This window comes from Pteropus medius, unplaced genomic scaffold (assembly GCF_902729225.1).
Source record: "Pteropus medius unplaced genomic scaffold, Ma_sr-lr_union100, whole genome shotgun sequence".
In the NCBI taxonomy this organism is placed as follows: domain Eukaryota; kingdom Metazoa; phylum Chordata; class Mammalia; order Chiroptera; family Pteropodidae; genus Pteropus; species Pteropus medius.
The window spans coordinates 2129304-2143453 of NW_024355206.1; the positions used below are offsets into that span (position 1 = coordinate 2129304).

The window sequence follows — 14150 nt, forward strand, 5'->3', positions numbered from 1 at the left end:
TGAAACACAGGAATTTCTCTTCCCTTGCCCAGCCCTGGTCCAGAACCGACACTGACAGGAAGCATCTGATAAACCCTGAGGCAGATTCTGGAGGACACCCCGGGTTGGGAGGCAGATGATGACCTTATTCTGATTGGAGCCCAGTCCTGCCCACTGTGGTAATCCTCTCGCTAAAAGCAGAACCAGAAAAACAGAGGCAAAGATGGATGCGGTGGCCACATGCCCGCTCTGCTATGAGATGGACCGGTGCGGACAGCATCTACTCTGTGAGCTACAACGAGTGTGGCCCAAGCACAGAGAGCTCAGCTCGGGGAGACGAAGACCAGAGGTCCCCGGGACCAGTGAGAGATCAAGAGAGCCAACCGGAAGAAGCCCGGGGTCAGAGAAGGAGAACCCACAGCCCCCCAGAACCTCAGTTGTCCTGTCCGTAAGATGAGGCCCTGACCTAGCCCATCTATCTGTCCCTTCCAGCTCAAGGCCGTTTCCGGGGGCTCTGTGCTCCCTTCGGAAGCAGCTGACATTTAAGGGGGTGTGTGGCAGGGGCAGTGGCGCGGGGGAGGGTGTGTACTGGGGTCGATGGGCTTAAACTGAACACGGGACACAGCAAGAGAAACACCTGCAGTTCAAGGGCCAAGCCACAGCGGCTCTGGGAACTGGGGGGGGCTCAAGCAGAGCTCAGGGGAAGTAGGGAGCAGAGCTGGAACCAGCAGGAGGGGCGCGACAGGAGGGCCCAGGTGCCCTGAGGCCTCTGGTCTGAGAGACGCCTGCGAGGGGGAGCGTGGGGTGCTGGTGCTGGGGCCGTGACCGGATTCCCAGGGGGTGCGCGTTCGGGCCTGCAGGGCAGCTCGACAGTGTCCTGGCCGTCCCCCCCCATTCCCACCCCCAGCGTGGAGGCTTGCGCGGGGGGCCTGCTGGTCTCGGGGCTGCTGCCGGGCGGAGTCGGGCTACGTTTCCTGCAGAGAAGGCCGGCCCTGCCTGGGCCCCCGCCTGACTGGGAGCCTCTGCACGCGGGGCGGGGGCCCCCGCCTCCGGGCTGCTCCTGCCCTCTCTGCTCGGGGACCCTAGCCCAGGCTATTCTTCAAGCGTTGAGACAAACGGGGAAGGTGTCTTACAGAGTGGGAGGTTAGCAGGTGGTAGGTGGCCCCAGAAGGTTCCAGAAGCCCAGCTACAAAGCCTCCTGCCACGCCACCCGGCCCCCCCCAGAGGGACAGCGCTCCCCTCCAGTACTCACATGTGTCTGGCTTGTGGCAGTTGTGCCCCTGACGGAAGTACTGGGGGTTCTCAATGACCGGGATGCGCGTCATGCCGATCACCACTGTGTCTGGCCCGGCATCCAAGGACGAGGGTGTGGTGATGCCGTGGTTGATGTGGTGCAGCGGGCTGGCCGAGTCCTCCTCACCACTGATGACGGCCACGGGACCTACAAGCCAGGAGACACACGGCCCTGATGAAGTTGCATCCGCCATTGCTCAGCCCCACCCACGACCCTGTCACTATTTCTGCCACCATATTTTCCATCGGGCGAAATCTATTGGAAGAATATCACCAAACGTCTGAACTCTGAGAACCACCCCTTGCTTCTCTTTCGTGAGAGAGAGAAAACTCTACCCCATCATACCATCAAAACAAAAGTGAACCGAAATGACCATGACATGCATGGTTTTTGCTTCTGCCAAATCAGTTAGTTCAAAACAATAAAAACTGTAAGTCAGTTTCTTTGCTTATGTGGCAGCAACAGGATTGATGATAATAATAAAAGATGACGTCGCTCCCTGTCCTTTGTATCCTGCCCTTTCCCTCTTTAGGGACTCTAACTACTGCTGGTGCTGGGTCCCGCCCCAAAGATTCTGATTCCATCAGTCCGGGGGTGGGACCCGGGGGTCTGGATTTACAGAGCTTCCATGTGAGTCCCACATACACCTGAGACCCAGAGCCTCTGATTAGGGCCTTGGGGACTGACAGCTTTTCCAGAGTGGCCACTGGATTCATATAGAATATGACATAACTTTCATTGGGCTCTATCAGCAGCCCTCCCCTGGCCAGGGAGGGATCAGGCCCACGCGGGACTAGATCTAGCCGGGGCCAGCTCTCACAAGGGGCGGTGGTTAGGCTGCATCACTATTAGCCTGCCAGCAGCTGGGCTGGCTGTCCCACTCGTGAAAGAGCCGTATTGCCCCAATGGCCTCACAGAACATTATTTTCATCTTTACCAACCTCAACTCTACCATTTTCTAACCCAAAGAAGAAACCCTGTAAATAAGGTGATTTACAAACACAAGTTGACAGATATTTAATGCCAGAGTCTTGGTAGAGCGATGATTCTGTTTGGTGGTGTGATTCCCCCATACATACAAATAAAAGTCCTATAAAGTGAATTAGCTGTGACTGTTTGTGGCTTCATACAACCGGCTTTTTAAATGGCCGCATCGCGAGACACACAGTCCCAAGACAAAGTGCCTGCTGTGATTTGGTTGTGCGGCTTCAACAATATTTCCACTGCAGAAATCCATTACATTGCATTGAAGTTTATGGGGAGAAGGCTTCCCATCAAACAGTGAGGTGAAGCGCCAATGAGGCAGAACTAAATAGAGGACTGGTACATGCAAACGGAAGACCTGAATTCCGCTCCGCGAGCACAGACAGGCTTATTCCAATCCGTGACAAATGTCTGCCTGGAGACCATGTGGAAAGGCAGCAATAAACGGTTGCCTAATACTTGTAATCATCACCTGCCTTGCAAAAGAGAGGCCAGTTCCTAAACACTGGCTCAGGGGAGGGCTAAGGTAAAGCGTGATGCCAGTCTCCTTCTTCCTGCTCTGAGAAGAACAGACACCAGGAATAACCCCTGTCTACCCAACCACCCCAGCCCTCCTCACCCACGCCCCCCTGCAGGAGGTGAACACTACTCTGGAGAAACTGAATACCTCAAAAAAGACAAGAGCTTTAGATATTGACCCTTGGGGGTCTCCCAGGGAGGTCAAACCCACACTGAGATCATGCCCTAGTGAAGGCTAATAGTAGACGAGCCCCACCGGGCACTCAGAGTATGATCCCGCTGGCTTTCTAGTGCTCGATTCCTAAATATGAAGGAGCAGTCCAGGCTCACCAGACACCCCGGTGACGCTTCAGTGTGAAAGAGAGAGCACAATACAGAGAAACCAGGACCTGCAGGGAACATAAGCAATGCGGGGAGCAGAAGACTTTATATATACAAACCTGTGGACCACTGACATCCTCAGATCAATGACGCTGCATCCAGAAAACAAGATGATGCTTAACCTGTGAACCATCAGAGAGCAAGGAAGAGCCCCCGGGAAGTATGACGATCAAAATTTGAAAGTCCAAGAAACATAGAAGATACAGTCTAGAAAACGTTCCAGAAATTCAAACGAAAAGAAAAAGGTGGTAAATAAGAGAGAAAAGCAAATCGAAGACTCCATCCAGAAATCCAAATCCGATGAAAAGAATCAAAAAAATTCCAAAAAACTTTCCCCAAATTACTTATCTACCCAGTTCTTGGCACAATTAACACACGCACATGTGTACACACACACACACACGCACGCAAACACACACACACGCGCACACGCACACACATCCCAAGGCACAAATGATAAAATGCCAGCAGGACCCAGAGAAGAAAGAGAAGATGCTAAGAGTCTCCGGGGGACGGCGAGGTCACATTTCAAAAGGAAAAGGAATTAGAAAGTGACAGGATCGCCCAAGAAGACTTCACAGAAATAAAACACTAAAGCAGACTTCGGAGCTCTGGAGAACTCACAACTCGAACTGCAGGCCGAGGAAGGGGAGCAGGGGCTGAGACATGAGGAGAAATGACTAGGAAAGGAGGAGAGACTCAGAAAAGACTGTTGTCTAAGAAGTCAGAGGAGGAGGGTCCCACACGCTCCGGAGCATCACGTGCAGAGGCCAAGAAGGGTGAAGAGCGAGATAAGCCGCGGTCCGTGACGGAGACGGCGGCTCACGCGAGTGATTCCCACAGAACGGCGGAGGAAATCCAAGGACAGGGGACTGCGGACTTAGGTGGAGAAGTCATCGCCATCGTCCTAATTTTATTGCTGAGTGCTCCCTACGCACCAGACTCTGGACATGCAAGGTCTTTAACCTTCGGAGGCCTGTGGCAGAGTCAGCAGCGCTCCCCAACAGGGCTGCGGCCGGTGCTGGGACGAGGCAGAGGCTGTTCTGGCTACGGCAGGTATTCAGCATCCCTGGAGCGGAGCATTAAAATGCAGTCTTGGGTTCGTCAACTGTAATCAATGGACCACGTGGTGGACGACGTGGACAATGGGGCAGGCTGTGCATGTGTCGGGGCAGGGCTACACTGGAACTCTCTGTACCTTCTGCTCGCTTTCGCTGGGACCCTGAAACTGCTCTAAAAAATAAAGTCTTATAAAAAAAAAATCTAAGGGACAAAAAGTCAGTCTGCCCATCTAACAGGCAACACCATTCCAAACACCCTTCGGGGTGACAGGACTGCCCCAGGTTGAGAGCCACTGGCAGAGACACCCGGATCCACGTTGGAAGCCAACCTCCCTTTCCAGCTCTGGCCATTTTTCAAAGTCACTTGCCTCAGGGGAAGAAAACCCACAGGCCTGCGGCCCTGCTGGGAGAGGAAGTATTCCTCTCACCTTAATAACCACAGAGGAGAACCTGTTAAGTGTTAAGATATGAAGAAGGGACAGCAACGGGGTGGGGGGCACCCCAGCTGTCTGGGGAGCGCTTCTATTTTCCTGAAGCCGCCAAGGCCTGAGGCAAGACAGGAGGAGGCGTCCAGCTTGCTGTCCTCTGAGCTCGCAACACACACAGACTGTCTAGTACTTGTGACGGGCCTCCGCTGTCACTAACCCATTCCTAATGACACACTTATTTTCTTATGCAGCACTAATACACAAAAAGGAAGAGAAACAGGCTTTTAGCGCTCCTGGTAAGTTCAAGCTTTCGCAAGGGACCCCTGTGGGAATACAGGTCTGCTCAGACACATCACATGATTCCCTTCTCAAACTGGTGCTTTTTTCTTTCTTTCTCTCTCTTTTTAGCTCTTCCAGACCGGTGGCGGGTTTTATTCTTCTGGTCGTGGCATCAGAGAACCACGGGAGAATCAGAGACAGGTCCACAGCCTGGCAGGGGTCTCGCCTAGGAAAACAGCCCCAAATGCCTTTCCAGAGCCTTTCGCTTTCGCTCCCCGCTCCTTCTACGGGAAAACGCAAGGCGCCCGAGCCGGAATGGCTGACCTCTTCCCACGGTCGGTTCCGATGTGGGACTCAGTTTTCCCCAGGGAAGCAAAGGCCTCTGAGGAAAACACAAGACAGAATCTCACTGCCGTGAGTGGGATCTGACTCAGGCGGGGCGGGGGGCGGGCACCGCAGGGGACTGGGGGCTGCAAGTCGCCATGAGGACAGCAGGGGTAGAGCGCATGTCTCCGGGGACTGGGTCTGGCTGTAGTACAAAACGGTGAGGGGAGAAGGGGTCCATCACACAAAATAAAGGCGCGAACAGTGGCGGCGTCACCACAGATACTCGCTGCCTCGTCCAGGGCACGGGGAGGGCCTCCCTGGAATCACTCATCCCCCCAATGTCCTGCCTTATCACTCAAGTCCCCTTCTGTTCCACCAGAAGCATTAACCGTTCTCAGAAATTTGGCCCCAAGAAAACCCAGTCACTGGTTCAACATTGTAGCATTTAGCCAGCTGATTTGTAGGAGTGGTTCTTCCCCAGTACCCAGAAGAAGGACTCAGATTCCTAAGCATGTGGTTATAACCAAAGGGAAGCGGAGGGCAAATAAACTAATGTTTATTGAACACCTACTACGTGCCAGATGTGTTACTGGGCATTCTGTTCTCATCCGATCCTCAGAAAATACTGTCGTTCGCATTTGATCAGCTAGAAAACTGATCCCCAAATGAGTTCAGATTTCCAAAAATCACTTAGCCAGGAAGCGACAGAGCCTATATTTGTTCGTCTCCAAAGTTCTTCTTCCCACCAAACTGCCCATTTTCTTGACTGTATTGCTGACACCTCGTATTTTATAAATAGCTAGAACTTGAAGTGAACACACGAGCCCATAAAAGAAGCCAAGACATCTGAACCAAGGCATCTAGTAACAGATGACCAAATATTTTCAAGGCTGGACCAACCCAGGTAAGGTAACTTTGGGCAGTCGAGGCCAACATTTATGGCTAACGTGTAACATCCTGGGGCCAGAATCCATCCATTTCTGTTTTTCTTCATTTATCCCTCCCCAAGGTGTGGGGGAGGCCATCTCGCCTAGCAGCTCAGAAACCCTTCTTAGGAGCTGTGGGCATCGTGATTGCTGTTCACCAGGTATTTCCAGGTTCCGGTGGGACTGCAGTTTTCTGCCCCCTTGAAGTCAGGCGGTGCCCATCCCTTTCTCTGGCTAGTGGAAAGTGAGCAGAAGTGACACACATTGCTTCCATACTGGAAGCTCTAAGATCCACTGTGTCAATGAAATGTCGCCTCACACCTGTTAGAATGGCTAGCATCAAAAAAATCAGCACGACAAGTGTTGGCGAGGCTGTGGAACAAAGGGACCCCTGTGCACTGTCGGGACTGTAAATTGGTGCAGCCGCTCTGAAAAACAGTGTGGGGGGTTCCTCAAAAAATTAAAAATACAACTACTGTATGACCCAGCAATTCCGCTTTTGAGAATATGTCCATATGAAACAAAAACGCTATGTTGAAGACATATCTGCACCCCTATGTCCACAGAATCGTTATTTTGAATAGCTAAGACATGGAAGCAACTTAAGTGTCCAGTGACAGATGAATGGACAAAGAAGTTGTCACACACACACACACACACACACAGAATATTACTCAGCCATTAAAAAGAGGAAATCCTGCCATTTGTAGCAACATGGATGGATCCTGAGAACTTCATGCTAAGTGAAATAAGTTAGCCTGCGAAAGACTAATACTGTATGATCTCACTTATATGTGAAATCTAAAAAAATGAAAGAAAACTATGCTCAGAGATAGAGAACAGATTGATGGTGGCCGGGGGCGGGGGGTGGGGGGCAAAACGGGCGAAGGTGGTCAAAGGTACAGACTTCCAGTTATAAAATAAACAAGTCCTGGGGATGTGATATACGGCACGGCGATTACAGTTCATTACACTGCATTGCATATTTGAGAGTTGCTAAGAGAATAGATCTTAGAAGTTCTCATCACAAGAAAAAAAAGATCTGTAACTATATGAGGTGGTAAATGTTAACTAGACTCATCGTAGTGATCATTTTGTAATTCATATAAATATTGAGTCATTATGCTGTATATCTGAAACTAATATAATGTTATATGTCAATTATCTCTCACTAGAAAAAGATCCATTGTGTGATCTGCCATATTTTCTTTTTCCTGCCTTGGCAATTGCAGAAGTATGAGGTAGTGCCCCGGTCAACCTCAGTCCCCAAGTGAGGGTGACATAGAGCCGAGGTCTCTAGCCAACGCCTAGTACACACGTGGCACACGTGAGAAATATAGTTTTCTTGTTTGAAGTCACTAAGATCGGCAGGAGTAGTGTTTGTTACCACAGCATAACCTAGTCCACGCCAACTGATACAGGAATGAAGCCATCTCACGTTCAACGATGTTACTTTAATTCTTTCCTTCAGATGGTATGTATGTTTCACACCATTTTCAAAGAATCTTTCAGAAGCACTTTATGCAAAGAATGGACTTATTGTCCTTGATGACGTGATCCATCTTAAAATGGCTCTTCCCAACTCCGTCCCAAAGCTGAGCTCTAATCTAATCAGATCTAGCTCCACATAGAGCCAGACCATGACCTTCATTGTTGAAAAAGACTCCTGCCCACCCCTAGATCTGACTTTAGAAGTAGAGGAGAGCAACCCCGGATGGGTCTCATGCCTTTTTAATGTGTCAGAATGAAACAAACAAGCCAACCTTCGGATTAAGAAAATGATTTTTTAAAAACCTCGACCCTTTCCTGCTGATAAAAATCAAACGCTGGCGTGTCCCTGGTGGGTGAAAGCTTCCCATCAACAAATCTGGGAGCAGGGACTCATAAAACAGAATAAGTGAAAGCACGAGAAACACAATTAAAAATCCAGCCATGCTCAGAGAGGGATTCCATTTACTGTCTCATAAAAAGAGCCTACTCCTCAGAGGCAAACAACAGAAAATCAATTTCTTAATTTTTATTGGCAGATGTGGGACTGAGGCCAAGTGAACATGGCTTGTGCCCAAGAGCACACCTGGGGACAAGTCGCCAACTCTCTGTTCCTGGACGAGCTCCTCTGGGCCCTCCCCTCTCGGCCTCCTCCAGCTTCCAGACAGACGTGGCCACTGTGACCTCCAGGGCACACCGGGTCTTGCAGGCTGCCCACAGAGGCACGCCCTCCTCCCCTCTCCGCTTCTCTCCCTGAATCATTTCCCAAAAGATAAGCTTCATTCTCTGGCTCCAATCCCCTCCCAGCCTCTTACAGGAACCAAAGGCACATTCGTGCCTCGCAGCGTCATGGCTTGGAGGTATCGCTTGGCGACTGAAAACCGTGTTGCCAATCAACCGGCGCCAGGCCGCATTTAAGGAAAGGGGTGGCAGCACGGGCACTCTGAACACGTGGCCTCCCTCATCTCAGTCATCGCCACCAACCCGGTGGATCCTGCCGTCCCACGGATGCGGCTGAGGGAACTGCAGCCCCAGGGTTTATAATTTGCCCAAGGTCACGCGGTTAGTAGATGGAAGACAGACCCGCCTCCGTCAGACTTGAGTCTGGGTTCATTTCGCAGCACCGTGCCGCCGGACCCTCCAGCACTGTCTTTCGGACGCTGGGACAAGTTACGATGGGTCAAACACAGTCTCCTTCCTGCTCCCAATCTCTACTCCCTTGAGACTCTTTTCAGAGAATTGGACGCATGGAGGAGAGGGGCTCCCGACATTTCCAGGGAACTCTGGACCCAAAGACTCGCAGCAGGTTGGAGTTCAGAGGCAGAGGAGTGGCAGGTAGCAAGGGGCCTGCGAAGGCAGCAGCATACAGCCCGGAGAGAAGGTACATGCCATCGGATTTCTCCAAAGATAGTACAGACAGAATTTAGGATATTCCAGGCATAAACAGGAAATAATTACCTTCCGATTCCATACAGAAGACAGTACAGAACGTTGGTGGTTTTGCTCAAGCCTCCACAGAGATTACGGCTCAAGTCCTGGCGTTTCCAAATTCGAGTTTAGTGACTGTACCGAGACTCATCAATGTTTCCCCAAAATGCAGGGACTATTTCCTCCAAAGAATTATCCAGAGCTTTCCCCGACCTCTTGGGGACTTTTGGCAATGCAGAAAACGTTGTTTCAGAGCGCGCTACACCAGGTGCTGCCACGTCGAGTCACTGATTTCTCCGCCCCCTTCGCCCCCTTATTCGTGTCACTTCCTGCACTACTCAGACTGCATCGCACAATTGATTGCAACACCAGGACCAAGAGAATGGGAGCCTAAACCCCTGTGGGCTACGCGCAAATGCCTCGGACTGTACCTGCTTCACAAGCGGGAAGCGCGATATCTAAAACCCCAGTGCTTGACCTGTGCACGGTTTCCACGTCAGGGCTTTTTAGATTGAAGTGAGGCTGACTAATTAGAGAGACAGAAAGAACCGATGCCAAGGAGAACGGGACTCTTTTCAGGAGAAACCTGGGCGTATGGGCACCGGCCGGGAGGGGGGCTTCCCAACTAGACAGCTCCCCACAGCTGCCTGGGCCTCACGCATGGCTTTCCAGGCACAGCTTAGCAAAGGTGTGTCTGCAGGAAACCCTCTGCGTGGTAGTTCTCAGTACACGGGAGTGATGCCGTGGCACACTGTCACCTATAGAAAACCCAGCTTCTCTCTTCAGTGATGGCCTTATACACTCAAACGAAACACCGTAATCACAGCCAATGTCTGCTGGGCGCTAGGCACTACTGGGCGCTGCCCTGGCCTTTGTGTGCCCATGAACTTGCGGGGGCTCCCTGAGGTGGCTCCTGTGATTAGAATCAGAGCAGATGGGCAGTCGGCCCAAGGTCGCACAGCTAGTAAGAGGCAGCATCCTGATTCTAGCTGGAACTGAAGGGTTCCAGAGTCCATATTCTTAATTGGTCCCCTGCCTGCCTCATGGTACATAATCACTTGACCTCAAATCGGTGAGGTTTAAAATGAAAACACTTCTGAACTATAATGCCCCTAAGTCTAAGACCTGAAATGAAGCCTGAATGTCTAGCTGGAGAGAAAGCATAACAATCCAGTGTTTCTTCCAGGCCATTCTGAGACTATAAACTCATTCTCAAGCCCTGAGAATCCTGGGGGGCCACTCCCGGCTCACCCTGGGTTTGGCTCAGATCCTATTGCCTTTATGTCAGACAAAAAAAGAGAGCTTTCCCTTTATTAAAAAATGCTCACCGGGAGGGTATGAGGCTTCCTGGGAACCTTAAGTAGGGAGGGCGAAGAGTTACAGAGCACAGAGCCTTTTAGAATGAAGGCATCTCATGATCTGATGCACTCAAACCCATAGTCTAACAGCAACGGAAACTCCTCAGATACGTATGACACGCACTGGCACAAGGCTCTTTCCTGTCCATCCGCCACTTAATCACCACGGCGACCCAATGAGACACGCAAGATAGGGACTACGTTCCCCACTTCACGGATCAGTAAACTGATGCCCTGAGTTGTTGAAGTGACCTCACACAGGTAGGGGGCATCTGTGACTTGAACTTGGCTCTTCGGACTCCCAATCCAGTGTTCTTAAGCTCATACCAAACTCACATCTTCTAGAAAAGTAAAGGGTGGCCACGATTCTCAATTCTCCAGCTGGGAGAAAGATCCAAAATGGCATTTCTGGGAGCTGGGCACACTCCCCACCAAATGGACTTCGGGGAAGTGGTCTGCAGATTTCAGGAGTTCAGCAACTTCCGGGGATGGCAGCATTAATCCCATTCCAGAGTCCTCAAGAGTGATTCACGCCACGCCTCCCAAATCAGCCCTTCCCACCCACAGGCTCGCCAAACACTGCCGCCCCTGGCCGAGAAGAGGCCCTCAGGTCTACAGCTGGGACACAATAAACCAAGAGAGATGTCATGTGTGAAGAGGAACACGTGACAGGGGTGCTCGGGGCAGCAGCGAGGCACGTGGGAGACACTGACCAGGGCAGGAGAGAGATGGAGGCAGCCCCAGGAAGGACCACTGGCCCAGCAAACTCTCAAGCCTGGCGTCCATCACCCTTCATCTCTGTAAACAGTCCCTATCTCCGCTTCCTTGGTGGCTGTCGCCTCCAAGACACCTTGAACCTTGGCTGCTGCCCCTTCTCCCCACATACGTGGGCAGCAGTTGGGCAGGGGCCTTGGCGGCACCTATGAATCTCTTGGCTCACTCATCCCTTTCACAGACATGCTCTAAAGATGATATACGCATTTCACTGGAACAGCGCTGCAGCAGGAACTGGGGAGGGTGGACAGGGTCGAATGATTTCTAGCACATAAACAATACCAAAATCAATCGAAATAACACTGTACCGGCTCTGAGATCTCTTCCCTCGTAGGGCATGCTTTCTACGCTGTAGCACCTGCTCCTGTTTACTCACCTGCCTCCAGTCCCCTGCAGGGGCTCCACTGGCCAGGCCAGCACACGGGGTGCCATGTTCTCGAAGAAGCCCCTTTAGTCACAGAGGGCAAAGCAATGAAGTCACATGCATGCTCCCCGCCAGAAGCTCAGACACGTGCTCAGAGCCCACGTGTGCTCTCACACATGGGCAAGAACAGGGGTGAACTCACGCCTAACTACCAGTTTACTGCTCAGCAAACGGCCATGCGAGGAGACTTACTGGTCTGCCTTCCCTTACAATGTCACCCCTTGCCCATCGCACCAGACACAACACGTCCAATACACGTAAATGTAATACGTCAAGGATACTGAACTCTCAAATTGAGTACCCCAGAAAGGGGTGGTGAGGTGGACGGGAGTGGGGAGGTTCTAGAGTTAGCCATTTATTTTTCTAAAGATAGACACATGGGCCAGATTGATACAAAGGGAAAAAAAAAACGGAAGAGTTAACCGTCTAATCTGAAAATGCACATTATTCCTACAATCACTTCTTGCGTGTAATTCTTATACTGACTTTCAGATCATGTAACATTATTAAACCTACCAATTCATACAAAAAACCTCTCACTTTCATGGGACCCTCTTGTCAAAAGCTTTTTTTTTTTTTTTTCATTCATCCGTTATCCTAAACGAGGTTCAGGCAAGGAGTTAAACCCTCTGCCGAAGGGAGGTCTCCTCCTTCAGTTCGGGCACGCTTAGATCTTAATTATTTCAAAGAGGAATTAGTAAAAACGCATCCTGATTTCCCCAGGACAGTCCTTGTTTATACCTGTTCCGGCATAATTATTAACAGCACCTTTTTGGTTTCGATGATAAAGGACAGTCATCCTAATAAAAAGTAACGCAGGCCTTCCGTTTGGGGGAGAGAAGGGTCAAGAAAAGATAGTCATAGGTCGAAAAATAATTGCTGTTTTGGACTCCAGACACTAGGGGGCAACATCACAAACGAGGCAGTGAACCACTCTAGCCGACACACTTCCCTCCTAATTTTCTACACTCCCTGTGAAGCAGTCTTTGAAAGGGCCTGGCTTGCACCTTCAGAACGTGCGTAGAGGGCATTGTCCTTCTTGGGCAGTCAGTAAATACCACGTGATGATGATGACACAGCCACTGATTTCCACGCCCTCCTCTCCCTCTGTTCCCTTCTCCCTTCCCCCTTCCTTGGAGCGCAGGTCAATCAATCTTAGGCCATCTTGATCTACTTGGAAAGCTTAAATGCCATGAAGCTAAACCACTTGTCCTCTGGCTCCAATCTCTTAGAGAAATTAGTGCCAATGGAAGTGTCAGTATCAATTTCATAATGTTATTGGATGAAGGCAAGGCTGGGCCAAGTCCCATTTTCCTGACGGACTATCAAAGTGATGAGGATTATGGGTAAGGAGACAGACAGCTCTGACAGAAAAGGCAATGACTCGAGATTAATTAGACTGACAAGACTATCTTCAAGCCATATCGCTTAATGCTGACACCGGTACTTCTCCACAGAGGTTTGGAGCACTGGAAGCAGAGTTTGCCTGAGTCTCCAGGGGTAACTAGAGAGCCCGGAGGCTTGAAAAGCAGCCCTTGGCCCTACGCCTCTCCCAGGAGGATCTGAACAAAGAGTTCTGATAAAAGAGAAGGATTTTGCTCTGTGATGGCAAGAGCGAATATCTGCCCTCCCTTTTCCTTTTTCTTTTTCCTGCCTTCTAAAGAAAATGTCAAGATAAAATGTAAGCTACGTATTTAAATTTAATTCCACTGCAGTGTCGAGGGAAGGCCTGGGATTATTAAAATGGAAATCGGGATCTTGTAAAAGTCAAACCATCCTAGCAGGAGAGGAGATTTGTCATGGAAGGCAAGAGCAACAGATGGAGGCCTCAAGGGTCCCGAGTTCTAATCCAGGTTCTTACGCCGGCCTTGCTGTGAATACAACTGTGAGCGATCAGGAACCAGTCACTTTACTTCTCTGGGGCCTCCGATTCCTCACGTAAGGTCAGTCACGACATGCTGCTGCCCTGCCACACTGAGGAAACGAAATGCCGACAGCACCAAGGACAACGGGGGTGATCAGAGGGTGCTTCCTTCAGATCTGAGGTGTGCAGAATTGCTTTTCTTCTGTGCTCAACAGAGGGTGCGGGAGAGCAGCCCTGGAGCTGAGGACACAGCGGATAGTGGGACTGGAGAGGGAGAGAAGCAAGCTCAGTGCTCAGTGCGCCACACACGAGGGGCATGGGCGTGATGCTCAAACCACTTCTACGGTCCGCCTAGCCTATTTTAAATCCTCTAGCTTAACAGTTTATTTCCCTTCGTTCTCATGAGTTTATGCTCCCAGGGCAGCAGGCATAATTTTAAGCTTGTGAGGTTACAGCTATTTAAAGAAGGTTTGCTTTATTATTTTTTAATTGCTTAACAACGTTGTTTGTTAGCATTCTATCAAAAACCCCACAGTGTTTTGTAATGGAATTTAAAATCCGTCCTATTTTAAAGTGTCCATTTCGGATTATGTCTGTGTTTATGGAGTTAGCAAACACCAATATTAGTCAGCTGAT

The 14150-nt window shown here is 50.5% G+C and overlaps 1 protein-coding gene across 1 annotated transcript in view; it reads right to left on the bottom strand.

Annotated features, from left to right (window-relative positions):
- The window catches only part of NTRK3 (neurotrophic receptor tyrosine kinase 3), a 427675-nt gene that overhangs the window by 132287 nt on the left and 281238 nt on the right, over positions 1-14150 (bottom strand). The window contains exon 16 of the mRNA XM_039858221.1: positions 1232-1420. Within this exon, the coding sequence (XP_039714155.1) occupies positions 1232-1420 (189 nt within the window). The remainder of the gene's footprint in view (positions 1-1231; positions 1421-14150) is intronic.